Source organism: Balaenoptera acutorostrata, chromosome X (genome assembly GCF_949987535.1).
Source record: "Balaenoptera acutorostrata chromosome X, mBalAcu1.1, whole genome shotgun sequence".
Lineage (NCBI taxonomy): Eukaryota > Metazoa > Chordata > Mammalia > Artiodactyla > Balaenopteridae > Balaenoptera > Balaenoptera acutorostrata.
Window position 1 is genome coordinate 113,196,385 of NC_080085.1, and position 14,039 is coordinate 113,210,423.

The 14,039-nt window shown below is 41.2% G+C and overlaps 1 protein-coding gene across 2 annotated transcripts in view; it reads left to right on the top strand.

Annotated features, from left to right (window-relative positions):
• SLC25A14 (solute carrier family 25 member 14) overlaps positions 1-8,144 on the top strand; it is a 38,365-nt gene extending 30,221 nt beyond the window's left edge. Inside the window, exons 10-12 of one of the 2 annotated variants that reach the window (XM_057537510.1) lie at positions 4,014-4,094; positions 5,102-5,157; positions 8,083-8,144. In XM_057537510.1, the coding sequence (XP_057393493.1) occupies positions 4,014-4,094; positions 5,102-5,143 (123 nt within the window). In that variant the 3' untranslated portion in view covers positions 5,144-5,157; positions 8,083-8,144. Of the gene's footprint in view, positions 1-4,013; positions 4,095-5,101; positions 5,551-8,082 lie in introns of those variants that run through there. The other variant, XM_057537511.1, reaches the window with a different exon arrangement.
• Positions 8,145-14,039: the final 5,895 nt, after the last annotated feature.

The following is a 14,039-nucleotide window of genomic DNA, read 5'->3' on the forward strand; positions in this document are numbered from 1 at the left end:
CAGTTTCAGTCTGTATGTGTCCCTAGGTCTGAAGTGGGTCTCTTGTAGACAGTATATATATGGGTCTTGTTTTTGTATCCATTCAGCTAGCCTGTGTCTTTAGGTTGGAGTATTTAATCCATTCACGTTTAAGGTAATTATCGATATGTACGTTCCTATTACCATTTTCTTAATTGTTATTGGTTTGGTTTTTTTTTAACATCTTTATTGGAGTAAAATTGATTTACAATGGTGTTAGTTTGCTTTATAACAAAGTGAATCAGCTATATGTATACATATATCCCCGTATCTCCTCCCTCTTGTGTCTCCCTCCCACCCTCACTATCCCACCCCTCTAGGTGGTCACAAAGCACCGAGCTGATCTCCCTGTGCTATATGGGTTCGTTTTTGTAGGTCCTTTTCTTCTCTTGTGTTTCCCACTTAGAGAAGTTCCTTTAGCATTTGTTGTAGAGCTGGTTTGGTGGTGCTGAATTCTCTTAGCTTTTGCTTGTCTGTAAAGCTTTTGATTTCTCCGTTGAATCTGAATGAGATCCTTGCCAGGTCAAGTAATCTCGGTTGTAGGTTCTTCCCTTTCATCACTTTAAATATATTGTGCCACTCCCTTATGGCTTGTAGAGCTTCTGCTGAGAAATCAGCTGTTAACCTTATGGGAGTTCCCTTGTATGTTATTTGTCGTTTTTCCCTTGTTGCTTTCAATAAGTTTTGTTTGTCTTTAATTTTTGTCAATTTGATTATTATGTGTCTCAGCGTGTTTCTCCTTGGGTTTATCCTGCCTGGGACTCTCTGCACTTCCTGGACTTGAGTGGCTATTTCCTTTCCCATGTTAGGGAAGTTTTCGACTATAATCTCTTCAAATATTTTCTCGGGTCCTTTCTCTCTCTCTTCTCCTTCTGGGACCCCTATAATGCAAATGTTTTTTTTTTTAATAGCTGAACTTTTTAAATTAATTAATTAATTAATTTATTTATTTATTTATTTATTTTTTAAATTTATGGCTGTGTTGGGTCTTCGTTTCTGTGCGAGGGCTTTCTCTAGTTGCGGCAAGCGGGGGCCACTCTTCATCATGGTGCGTGGGCCTCTTCACTATCGTGGCCTCTCTTGTTGCGGAGCACAGGCTCCAGACGCGCAGGCTCAGTAATTGTGGCTCACGGGCCCAGCTGCTCCGTGGCATGTGGGATCTTCCCAGACCAGGGCTCAAACCCGTGTCCCCTGCATTGGCAGGCAGATTCTCAACCACTGCGCCACCAGGGAAGCCCCAATGCGAATGTTGTGTTTAATGTTGTCTCAGAAGTCTCTTAGGCTGTCTTCATTTCTTTTCATTGTTTTTTCTTTATTCTGGTCCACAGCAGTGAATTCCACCATTTCTGTCTTCTAGGTCACTTATCCATTCTTCTGCCTCAGTTATTCTGCTATTGATTCCTTCTAGTGTAGTTTTCATTTCAGTTATTGTATTGTTCATCTCTGTTTGTTCTTTAATTCTTCTAGGTCTTTGTTAAACATTTCTTGCATCTTCTCAGTCTTTGCCTCCATTCTTTTTCCGAGGTCCTGGATCATCTTCACTATCATTATTCTGAATTCTTTTTCTGGAAGGTTGCCTATCTCCACTTCATTTAGTTGTTTTTCTGTGGTTTTATCTTGTTCCTTCATTTGGCACAAAGTCCTCTGCCTTTTCATTTTGTCTATCTTTCTGTGAATGTGGTTTTCCTTCCACAGGCTGCAGAATTGTAGTTCTTCTTGCTTCTGTTGTCTGCTCTCTGGTGGATGAGGCTATCTAAGAGACTCGTGCAAGCTTCCTGATGGGAGGGACTGGTCGTGGGTAGAGCTGGCTGTTCCTCTGGTGGGCAGAGCTCAGTAAAACTTTAATCTGCTTGTCTGCTGATGGGTGGGGCTGGGTTCCCTCCCTGTTGGTTGTTTGGCCTGAGTCGACCCAGCACTGGAGCCTACCCGGCTCTTTGGTTGGGCTAATGGTGGACTCTGGGAGGGCTCACGCCAAAGAGTACTTCCCAGAAGTTCTGCTGCCAGTGTCCTTGTCCCCACGGTGAGCCACAGCCACCCCCCGCCTCTGCAGGAGACCCTCCAACAGTAGCAGGTAGGTCTGGTTCAGTCTCCTATGGGGTCACTGCTCCTTCCCCTGGGTCCCGATGTGCACACTACTTTGTGAGTGCCCTCCAAGAGTGGAGTCTCTGTTTCCCCCAGTCCTGTCGAAGTCCTGCAATCAAATCCCGCTAGCCTTCAAAGTTTGATTCTCTAGGAATTCCTTCTCCCGTTGCCAGACCCCCAGGTTGGGAACTGACATGGGGCTCAGAACCTTCACTCCAGTGGGTGGACTTCTGTGATATAAGTGTTCTCCAGTTTGTGAGTTACCCACCCAGCAGTTATGGGATTTGATTTTATTGTGATTGCACCCCTCCTACCATCTCATTGCGGCTTCTCCTTTGTCTTTGGATGTGGGGTATCTTTTGTAGTGAGTTCCAGTGTCTCCTGTCTATGATTGTTCAGCAGTTAGTTGTGATTCCGGTGCTCTCGCAAGAGGGAGTGAGCGCCTGTCCTTCTACTCCGCCATCTTGAACCAATCTCTGTGTCATTTAATTCTAATAACCACTCAGTTGGCATATGTAGGACCTCCACTGTATAAAACAGAAAACTTAAACTCAAAGCATTTTACACTATTTCTCATCTAATCCTCTGGTCATTCACATGAGGTCAGCTATGGCATTACATACACAGAATTTACAGTGATGAAACAGATTCAGAGAAGGACAGTGACTTGCCCAACTCCTCTTCCCCTACCCTGCTTTAGTTTTCTTATTAGTACTTATTATTTGTGAATATAATATATGTCAATTTATGTATTCGTTTGTCAGCTCGACTAGAGTATGCACTCCATGAGGGCAGGGAATGTATGTTATCTGTGGCTGTGTAGCAAATTACTCAAAAACTCAGTGCCTTAATACAACATGCATTTATTATGTCACAGTTTCTGTGAGTTAGGAATTCAGAAGCAGCTTAGCTGAATGATTTCAGCTTAGGCTGTCTCATGAGGTAATAGTCCAGATGTCAGCTAGGGTTGTAATCATCTGAAGGCTTGACTGGGGCTGGGACATCTGCTTTAAGGATCACTCATGTAGTTGTCAGCAGGAAGGCTTTGTTCCTCTCTGGCTATTGGCTGGAGGGCTTAGTCTCTCACCACATGGGCTTCTCTTCATGACATGGCGGCTGGCTTCCTCCATAGTAAATGATCAAAGACAGAACAAGGCAAAACCTTATTTTTTTAAAAAATTTATTTATTTATTTATTTTTGGCTGTGTTGGGTCTTTGTTTCTGTGCAAGGGCTTTCTCTAGTTGTGGCAAGCAGGGGCCACTCTTCATTGCGGTGTGCGGGCCTCTCACTATCGCAGCCTCTCTTGTTGCAGAGCACAGGCTCCAGACGCGCAGGCTCAGTAGTTGTGGCACACGGGCTTAGTTGCTCCGCGGCATGTGGGATCTTCCCAGACCAGGGCTTGAACCCATGTCCCCTGCATTGGCAGGCAGATTCTCAACCACTGCACCACCAGGGAAGCCCCAAAACCTTATTATATACAAAATGTCTTTTATAGCATAGCATTGGTGGTGACGTACGTTCACTACTGCCATACTCTATTGGTGACACAGACCAATCCTGATATGTTGTGGGAGGGACTACACAAGGGTGTGAATAACTGGAGTTGGCTTTCATCGGGGTCCATCTTGGAGGCTGGCTACCACAGACACTTTCTCTCTTGTTTACTATTATTACTATTATCTCAAAATGGAGAAGAGTACCTTGCATATTGTAGGTGCTTAGTAAATATTTGTTGAATGAGTGGGTGGGTGGATTTAGAACACAAAATGTATGTCTTTAGAAAAAGGACCATTCATGGATCCTAAGTTGTTGGGGAGGGGCATGGAAGATGAGTACTAAAATAAAAATAATTGTCAGATGTAAAGTGTAAGGAGAATTCACTCTTATTTTTTTTATTATATCTTTCCCGCAGATGTGGAAACATGAGGGCTTTTTTGCACTCTATAAAGGATTTTGGCCAAACTGGCTTCGACTTGGACCCTGGAACATCATTGTATCCTTTTGGAACATGAGAATGAAAGTAAATGCTTCAAGCTCCCAGGTAATTCTAGGCTATAGGAAGGAAAATTTGATTATTGAAGCCTTTAGGCAAGTGAGAATCTACTCAAGCATTCTAATGGTGACCACTGTGGGTGGAACTAAGTACAGAAATGGCTTTCAGTTGGAGTCTAATACAAACTAAAGGGATTAGAAAAGAAATGGCAAAGTTTCTATTCCTCTTTAAAACAAACAACAACAACAAACACAGCCAAATCTGGAAGGGGCTAGGAAGTTTTGGGAAACCCTGCTAGGAGATGTCCACAGGAAGGTCCATGCTGAGGTAGTCCATATTTCCTACCCCTAAGTGTATGACTAAAATAGCTGGGGAAATAATAAGACAGAAAACACTCATAGAGCAAAAGAATCCAGAGCGAAGCAGGGCTCCTTCCTCATGGATGACCCTCCTTCCTTTAGCTGTGTTTGAGTGCCTCCTATGGGCAGAGCCATGAGTTGGATAGTGTGTGTGGTGGTGTTTGTACAGTGGTGAGCAGTCCAGGGTTGAAAAGTAATCCTTGCCCTTGTGGAGTCTATAGGTTAAGGGAGATAGTATCTCCCTCCCTCCTTGGGATTCCTCTGATCACCTAATGTCTGTAACAGTTACTCTAGCACTGAATTATATGTCGTTGATGTTCTTGGATAGTTGTGTGTCTCTCTCTGTGTGTGTGTGTGTGTGTGTGTGTGTGTGTGTGTGTGTGTGGCCTGTTTGCCCCTGAAGAATATAAGTATGTTAGAATTTTAATATGTTTATATTGCTAAATGCCAACAATCAAAATTGGCACATGGTGAGCACTCAACACATGCCTGATTTGCCAGATATTGTTTTAAAAAAGACTTTTAAGCAAATGCAACTTAGAATAGCACAGACTAAGTACCTCAATTTAAGAGAATGCAATGCACAATTTTAGAACCGGGTTTGACTTTCAGTATCATCCCAGTGATCTTCCATGACTTACTCTTCAGTTTTTTATTACGTACGAGCAGCTCAAGAGGCTTCAAATCTAAGGACTGAATTATATGTGAGTCAAGCCCTGCCAACCTTTCTACTCTTCCTTTCCCTTTTTCTGTGTTCTAATGTATTTTGACAAAGTTGTAAGTGTTTACTGAACCATTGGTCTCCCAAGGCCCTCCTGATGGAAGAACGATAGGATGGTTCAAAATTGCTCATGTGTTTGTGTTGCCATGTGAACTTTTCCCTGAGAGGAAGTATTAACATTGAGACTCTGGCCCCAGATTGGTATCTTCTGTGAAGATGGATACTGATGGATGACACTCAAAATGATCTTCTCTTCAAATGTGGGTTAAATGTAGTTTGTTAGCCCCAGACTTGGGCTAGAGCAGAAGGCATAGGACAGGGCAGTTACTGCTATTTATGTTACAGACCTCGGTTCTCATTAAAGTATTTATTGGCAGAATAACTTTGGCTTTGTCTTCATTTACTGTTTTCTCATTTGCAAAATCTTTAATTTATATTATGTTCTCCAGAAAGCAATAAAGAGAAGGTGACTATGAAGTTGAGTCTGGACTCCCAAAGCACATTTATGGGAATAGACTAAGTACATTGTGCTTTCCCATTGCCATTCATTGTCATAATGCCACTTGTAAACATCAGACAAGTGGTTCTATCCTAAAGAATGAATAAACAAACAAGGAGCTCATTTGGAAGTTTTCACAGATAAAATGCTGGAAGAGGCTTAAAATAGAACCCTGTGTCCAGGGTTCTAGCTATCTTACAGGCAAAAAGTTCTGGCTACTTTCTTGTACCAGAATAGTGCCTACCACTTTGTAGGCACTCAAATATTTGTGAGATGAATACTTTAGTTCTTCATCTTTATCCATTCATTCATTTGTTCAACAAACATTTATTGTTATCTATTATGTCTTAGATGCTGGGGATGTAAAAATAAATTAAAACATAGTCTCTGATTTCAAGGTCACATTATAGTAGGAGAAACAGACATGTAAGTAGGTACTAAGTACAATACAGTAGGTACTAAGTACTGTCTGAGAGATGAACTAAGTGCTGTAGAAGCACAGAGGAGGGAACAGCCAATTACCTAGGGGATTGGCCAAAGGCTTCATAGTGGAGGTGACAGTTGTGCTAAAAAGCAGATGTTACCAGGTAGATAAGGCAGGGAAGGACATTCCAGGCAGGGAAATGGGGGAGATTTCAGCGTGGCTGAAATAAAGGGTTATGGTTTTCAAATGCCACATGAGGCAGAATCACCTGGAGATCTTGTGAAAAATGTAGATTCTTGTATCCTGTCACCTGAGATCCTAAACTTATTTGGAGCAAAGGCATTTGCTTTTGTCATAGGCATTTGACGGAGGGTGATCCTTAGATTACACTTTGAGAAGCACTTGTAAAGAAATATGGGCTACGGACTTCCCTGGTGGTCCAGTGGCTAAGGCTCCGCCCTCCCAATGCAGGGTGCCTGGGTTCGATCCCTGGTCGGGGGACTAGATCCCACATGCATGCCACAACTAAGAAGTCCATATGCCACAACTAAGAGCCCACGTGCTGCAACTAAGTCCCAGTGCAGGGCTTCCCTGGTGGCGCAGTGGTTAATAATCCGCCTGCCAATGCAGGGGACATGGGTTCGAGCCCTGGTTCGGGAAGATCCCATATGCCGCGGAGCAACTAAGCCCCTGCGCCACAACTACCGAGCCCACGCGCCACAACTACTGAAGCCCACGCGCCTAGAGCCCATGCTCTGCAACAAGAGAAGCCACCTCAATGAGAAGCCCGCACACCGCAACCAAGAGTAGCCCCACTCACCGTAACTAGAGAAAGCCCGCACGCAGCAACGAAGACCCAACGGAACCAAAAATAAATAAATAGATTAATTAATTAAAAAAAAAAGATCTGGCACAGCCTAAATAAATAAATAAATATTTTTAAAAAATAAGGTGATTTGAGAACAGAAAAGTTATGTTAATTAAAAAAAAAAAGAAATATGGGCTAGAATGAAAGGAAATTAGAATAGTGTGGCCAAAAGGGTCAAATTGTGAAGGGTCTCTATATACCCTAAGAAAGAGTTTGGCTTTTATCCTGGAGGGAGGGGCCAGGCAAAGGAAGTTTAAAATAGGGAATAATATAACCAGCTTTTATTTTTTAGGAAGATAATCCTTGTGTGGAGGGTAGCCTGGAAGGGAGCAACCCAAACAAGGTTAAGCCCCACTGAGCTCTACTCCCCTTTTTGTATAGGTAGACAAAATAGGGTCCAGAAAAGCTAAGAAAATTTGTCCTAAGTCACATAGCCTGATGATGGCAGACTTGAGGCTAGCACATAGTTATCAGATTCCTTCTCTGTCTCATTCTACCACCCCACAGTGTCTTCTTAATTGTCAATCTAAAGTACTACCTTTTCAAAATAAATTTTAATAGACTTAATTTTTTTAGAGAAGTTTTAGATTCGTAGCAAAATTGTGTGGAAGATACAGAGATTTCCCATGTACCTCCTACCCCCGCATACATGCAGCTTCCCCTTGATCAAAATTCCTCACCCAGGGTGATTCATTTGTTACAGTCAATGAACCTACATTGGCACATCATTATCAGTTCACATCCGTCATTTATATTAGGGTTCACTCTCAGTGTTATACATCCTGTGGGTTTTGACAAATGTATAATGACATGTATCCACCATTATAGTATCATACAGAATGGTTTCACTATCCTAAAAATCCTCTGTGCTCTGCCTATTCATCCTTCCCTCTCCCCCAACCCCCCAGAATCCACTGATCATTTTACTGTCTCTATGGTTTTGCTTTTTCCAGAGTGTCATATAGTTGGAATCAAACAGTATGTAGCCTTCTTAGGCTTATATGGGCTATACTATATATAAGTATATATCACTTAGTAATATATACTTAAGGTTCCTCCATGTCTTTTCATGGCTTTATAGCTCATTTTCTCTTTTTTCTTTCTGGATGTACCGCAGTATATTTATCCATTCACCTACGGAAGGACGTCTTGGTTGCTTCCAAGTTTTGGCAATTATGAATAAAGCTGTTATAAATATTCATGTGCAAGCGTTTATGTGGACAAAAGTTTTCAGCTCATTTGGTTAAATACCAAGGAGTGCAATTGCTGGATTGTATGGTAAGTGTATGTTTAGTTTTGTAAGAAACTGCTAAACTATCTTCCAAAGTGGCTTATAAAGCTTTTATGTGCCAGATACTGTTTTAAGTGTATTATGTTTATAAAACTGTTTACATCCTTTCAATGACCCTATGAGATAGGTACTATTCTTATTTTTCAGGTGAGGAACTGAGGCACAGCAAGGTAAAAACTTCATTCCTAGGAAATGGCAGAGCCAGGATTCTAACCCAGGCCATCTGGGTCATGAGCCCATGCTTATAATCACCATGCTAGAGGTGTACTGACTCAGCCTTGGCCAGGGTCACTTAAAGTTTATGGCAGGTGAGCAGTAAAGAATACTGATTTCATTAGTTCCCCTGTCTTTATAGCACCCTGGGAGAAAGAAGGTCAATGGTCGTTGTGGTTGATCACTCTTTGACACTTAACTGTAAGACTAGATTTAAATTATTTCCTGGAGACCTGTGATTGCAAATATATCATTTTCTTCTTATTCTCCACTTTCTACTGCTTCCTTATGTTTCCTTTGTTGGCCTTTCTTCTCCATGACCTCCTTCCTCACTAGCCCCCTCTTCTTCCCCAGTCTAAGTGAGCATACCATACACACAGGAGTTTGTTCTTGTTGTATGTAATACTATTTATTGAAGAACTTAGAATTATTGATACAGATGTCACTAATTTCTTTTTTTTTAAAGTCTTTATTGAATTTGTTACAATATTGCTTCTGTTTTATGTTTTGTTTTTTGGCCCCGAGGCATGTGGGATCTTAGCTCCCCGACCCGCACCCATTGGAAGGTGAAGTCTTAACCACTGGACTGCCAGGGAAGTCCCAGATCTCACTAATTTCAAATTGAGTAATTTGGGCATGGGGCTAGACTTCTCACCCTCTTTCCTCCCATGCAAAGAAGTCTGTTGTTAGGCTTATAAATTTATGGGAGGAATGATTAAACTTCTAAGAACCTGATTATAAATACTTCTTTTCTATTCACTAAAACATATCCCTTAAGGGATAATATTTTCGATCTTCATATCTTCTCAGTTAGAATGGCCACTCGCATTAATCTTAATTCCTGAGGTTTCAGTAAAGGATATCTCTTCTCTCTATCCAGTGTCTCAGCATCAGAATTCAGTTGTATTTGGGGCTGTGCCTAACTCATTATAAACACTCTTCATGCATCCTTGGCTCTCCCGTTTATTTAGTAAATAAGAAAAACAATTTAACACATCATTGCATAAGATTACTAAGGGACCTGGTAATCTTAAAGTGGTAGTTGGAATTTTGGATTATGAGCCCGTTTTCCACATTTGAAATAACCTCACAGCCATTCAGCTCTAATTTCTTGGTTCAGTTTTCTTACTTTTTAAACCACCTCTGAGATGACGTCAGTTTGCTCTTCCATAGGATGTGCTTTAGTATTTGTCAAACGGCTCAGTGGGCAAATCCGCAAAACTATTATGAGTGGTAAAAGCACAATGAACAGTTTTGTAAGACAGCATGGCATTTTACTGGGCCAATGACTGTTATCTCAGCGTGTTCATCATCTTTTTAGTGCCATAATGTCAACTCAGTTGAGATAGAACTGGAACCAATATGGATTTATTATATTAAATGGGGAATATAATTCAATCATGGGACTATTGGGTGACATACACCAAATGAAAACAAACCTAAAAAAATAGAGAACCCCCCAGCCCCCAGGTTCTTGGTCTGATTTTAGTCCCTCTGGAGCTTTGGAGCAAATGAATTCTGCCCGCCCCATTGTGTAGAAGGCATTTTGAAAGAAACAGGAACTGCTTTGTGCATTAAAACAGACTCTGAGACCCTTAGCAGCTGCATTAGTTGTTTCTAGGACTCCTCGTGAGAGGGCTCTTTGAGCTCAGTGGCTGCTTATGGTCCCAACAGCTTGTAAATCCAGTGAACATATGGCTGGCTAGTAGCATGTTAAGCTCTCCCATACTTCACCCTGCCACAGTGGATCCATTAGGTGGAGCACATCTTTCCTGGTCAGCAAGGCTGCGAGACTATGGCTTCGTGGCTTCAGCTGCATCAAGACCTGGCTCCTGGCTCCATGTGATCATATTTTCATATTCTCGTGCCTATTTAACATTTTATGGTATTGCACAAAGCCACTATCAGAAGATTTTAAGAGTGAAAACACACTGAAATTGGTATCTGTATATCACATGATGCTGTATCAATGATGCAGTTGTCCTGTGAGGGGTGTTGTTAGACTGCTGTGTCCCATTAGTCCAGAATTCTGGATTTGCAGATTAACTCTAGCAGTAGGGCATAGCAACAGGTTTCCTTTTGTTAAAAAAAAAACTGGTCAGCTCTCTTGGTATGGTTTATGCTTTCAGGAAGCCATGCACTTTTATTTCTTTGAGATATTCATATCACTGTGGTCTGTTCATTTATGGCTCACTTTTGACTTCTCATAGCAAATATCCTAGGGAAACATTACCCTTCAAGAAAGGCCAGCAAAAGTATGAATCAAAATTCTTTTACGTGTTTAATGCTCCTTGACCTAGTAATACTACTTTGGAGAATTTTATCTTAGGGCATTAAACAGACATGTCAAAGATTTATACACAAGGGTATTTACAGTGGTATTATAACAGTGAGAAATTGGAAATAACATAAATGTACAACTATAGAAAAATGGTTAAAATATTATATACTCATGTTGAAAAACATGCAATCCTTAGAACTCATGTTTTTGAAGAAAGCTTAATGACATAGGAAAATAGCACAATATAATATTAAGTGAAGAAAACAGATGAAGGAAAATAACAGTGATCATCTCTGGGTGGTATAATTATGGGTACCTTTATGATTTTCTGTATATTCAAAAATTTCTAAAATGAAAAAAATTGCTTTTATAATCAGAAAAAAAATAATGAACATCATGTATACATCAATATATAGCTCTAAAAGAAATCCAGGAAAGCTGGAGTAGTTTTAGCACCTAGCCCTCAATAAATGCTTGTTGGGTAGGTAGATGGATGGACAGATGAATAAATGAATGCCAGTTGACACTTGTAGGTACGATCATTGAGTTTATATGATTGCAAGAAATAACAAATGAAGATTTATTAATTAAAAGGAGAAGATTCCAGACCAGCCAGCCATTTGAAGGATGACGTGGAAGGTACTGAAGGAGTCACAAAATAAGTGAGTGGCTGATGGCAGCAAGGGGTTGGGTCTGGCCTTGGGACCATTGCTGTTCTCATTGCCCAGCTGTCAACACCATGTTTCCTCTTGTTCTGTGTGTCCTTGAAGTATCTCTCGAGCCTGCTGTTTTCACTGGTCTCTGTTTAGTTTGGCCAGTGACTGAGCAAGTGAGTCACAAGTTCATTGCCCATGTGAACCAGTAAACACTTCATCATATAGGGAGAATACGTCCCAAGGCTAACTCTGGCTGGCCAACTCTCAGAGATGGGCTTTTTGGTCATGTGGACAAGCAGGAGAGTGTTGGTGGATCAGGGCAACCTGCCTCTAACATTTGTGAAACCACTCAAAATGCCCCTGTCCAGAGGGCTGTGTGTACTGTTCTTGAGGGTAGTCCTCTGAAACGGAGGTGTGCTGTACATAACATTAGCTACCCAAGGAATTAGTATAAAACTTAGTCATGTCACAATGTTTTTTAACGGATTCACAATAAGCTTTTCATGGAGATTATAGATGGGACCAATTGATCTACATTCTGTCCTACAAGGTCTTAATATCTTTTTGGCTGTTTTGATCAAATTGCTGAACAGGATCTGGCTTCTCTGCAAGTCCATCAGGAGACAACATTGGATGTGTGAATGAAATCTGAATGTCTCCACTCCAGTGCATTCCCTTATCTGTACAGGAGCCTGTGTCAAAGAAAGCCATTAGGCTCTTCAGCATAGCATTCTGTATCTCTGCTCTTGGCGGCTTACTAAACACAGTGTTCTTAATTGCGGTTACTCTTAAACCCAAGAATATGATAACAGTGCCTTGTTTATATCTGCTCTGTCTTGATCCTGCTAAAGTATTAGATTTATGTTTGTCTTTTCCAGCCTGAGTCACCTCTCATCACTCATTTTTCCTAATGTCTGCAAATGTGATGGATTCCCTTAGATTGGTCAGCTGGATGTTTTATTCTTTAGGATTTTTAAGGAAGAGGAAGAGAACATTTTCTGAGCACTAACAATGTGCTGTGGTGTTCTAGCCATTTTCATATGCATTGTCTGAGTTAATCGTCACTATAGCCAAATAAGGTAGGCATTATCACCCCAATTTTACAAATGAGGAAACTGTGTCTTTGAGAATTTAAATGACTGAATCATAATTTGAACACTGGTCTGTTGGACTTCAAAGCCTGTGATTTTCCCACTGCGCACACTGACTCCCAGGAATAGCAGGGTTTTTTAGACTGAACCTCATAGCACAACAATCAGCTGGCCTCCCCTCAGCTCCTGCCTTTCTCCTGTAACTAGCTTCCATTCCGCTTTGCTTGTGTTACCTTGGGAAGATCAGTCCTTTGCAGCAAGGCCAGGAAATTAAGCTTTGAACCACCAATAAGGAGGGCATTGATTTGAGCCTGCTTTCAATTTTGTCCCCAAACCCAGTTACTATTTGTGTTTGTGTTTGGTACCAAATCCCAGACAAATCATTTCATACTGTTTTGGTTTCTTCTGCCCTTTTTTGTTGTCCACTCACCAGCTTTCTAGGGAGATAATCTAGTTGAGGGCCTTAAGAGACAAACTCTCTAGGAATGTACTGTGGAGACCAGGAGGTTGTGGAAAGGGTTACAGGAAAGCTCAGGAAGGCTGAGCGTGGTTCCTGGGTTTCTTCTCCACTCTATTCTTGTAGTTTCTGCTGCCAGGGTTGCCCAGGGGGAGCCTGAGTATAATTCCCAGTTGCCAACAGTCATTTTCTGTACCTACAAGAAAGCAGGATAAGGCTGGTCTCTTGGGCCATTTTGGAGACATCCTCTTATGCAACTGAGTTTCTTAGGAAAATGCAAATTTGAGAGTAAATGGAAGAAGGTCAAGCTCTGAGGAGCAAAGTGGGTCCAGTGTGGGGGGCTTGGCAGTGACTTTTTTGGTACCTACCCCTTTTTTCCCTTTCTTTCCTTTCAATGTCTCAGAATTTGTGGTTTGGCATCGTCATCAGCAAGTAGCTACAAGTGACATAAGAGGCCAACTGAGGTGAAGGGGCACCACAGAGTTAGGAAGGTGGTGGGTTGGAGGGGTAACAGCAGAAATAATTACAAGACAGGCGATTCGCCAAAGAAACACTGTTTTGAACACCGTGACGTGTGGAAAAAGACAAGCTTTAGTATCTAATTCAGGTTCCTACATTTATACAACCTCACTACATAAAATGTCTGATTTACATCAGGGAGGGCAGGACTCCTCATTTCACCAAAGCAATCACTGTAGTACACAGTTAAAAAGAACAGAACCTCATTTCTCTAGTGCTGTGCTGTCTAATATGATAGCCACTGGCCACATGTAGCTCTTGAGCATTTGGCACATGGCTAGTTTGAATTGAGATATTCTGTAAGGGTAAAATACACACCAGACTTCAAAGATTTAGCATGAAAAAAATAGTGTAATAATCTTTTATATTGATTACATGTTGAATTAATGTTTTGGATATATTGAGTTGAATGAAACATTATTTTCGCCTGCTTCTTTTTTTTTTACCTTTTTAACATGACTACTAGAACATTTAAAATTACATAGGTGGCTTGCATTAGACTTCTATTAGACAGTGCTGCTCTAGTGTATTCAAAAATAAGATTTGAGTTTAAGCATCTTTCCAGT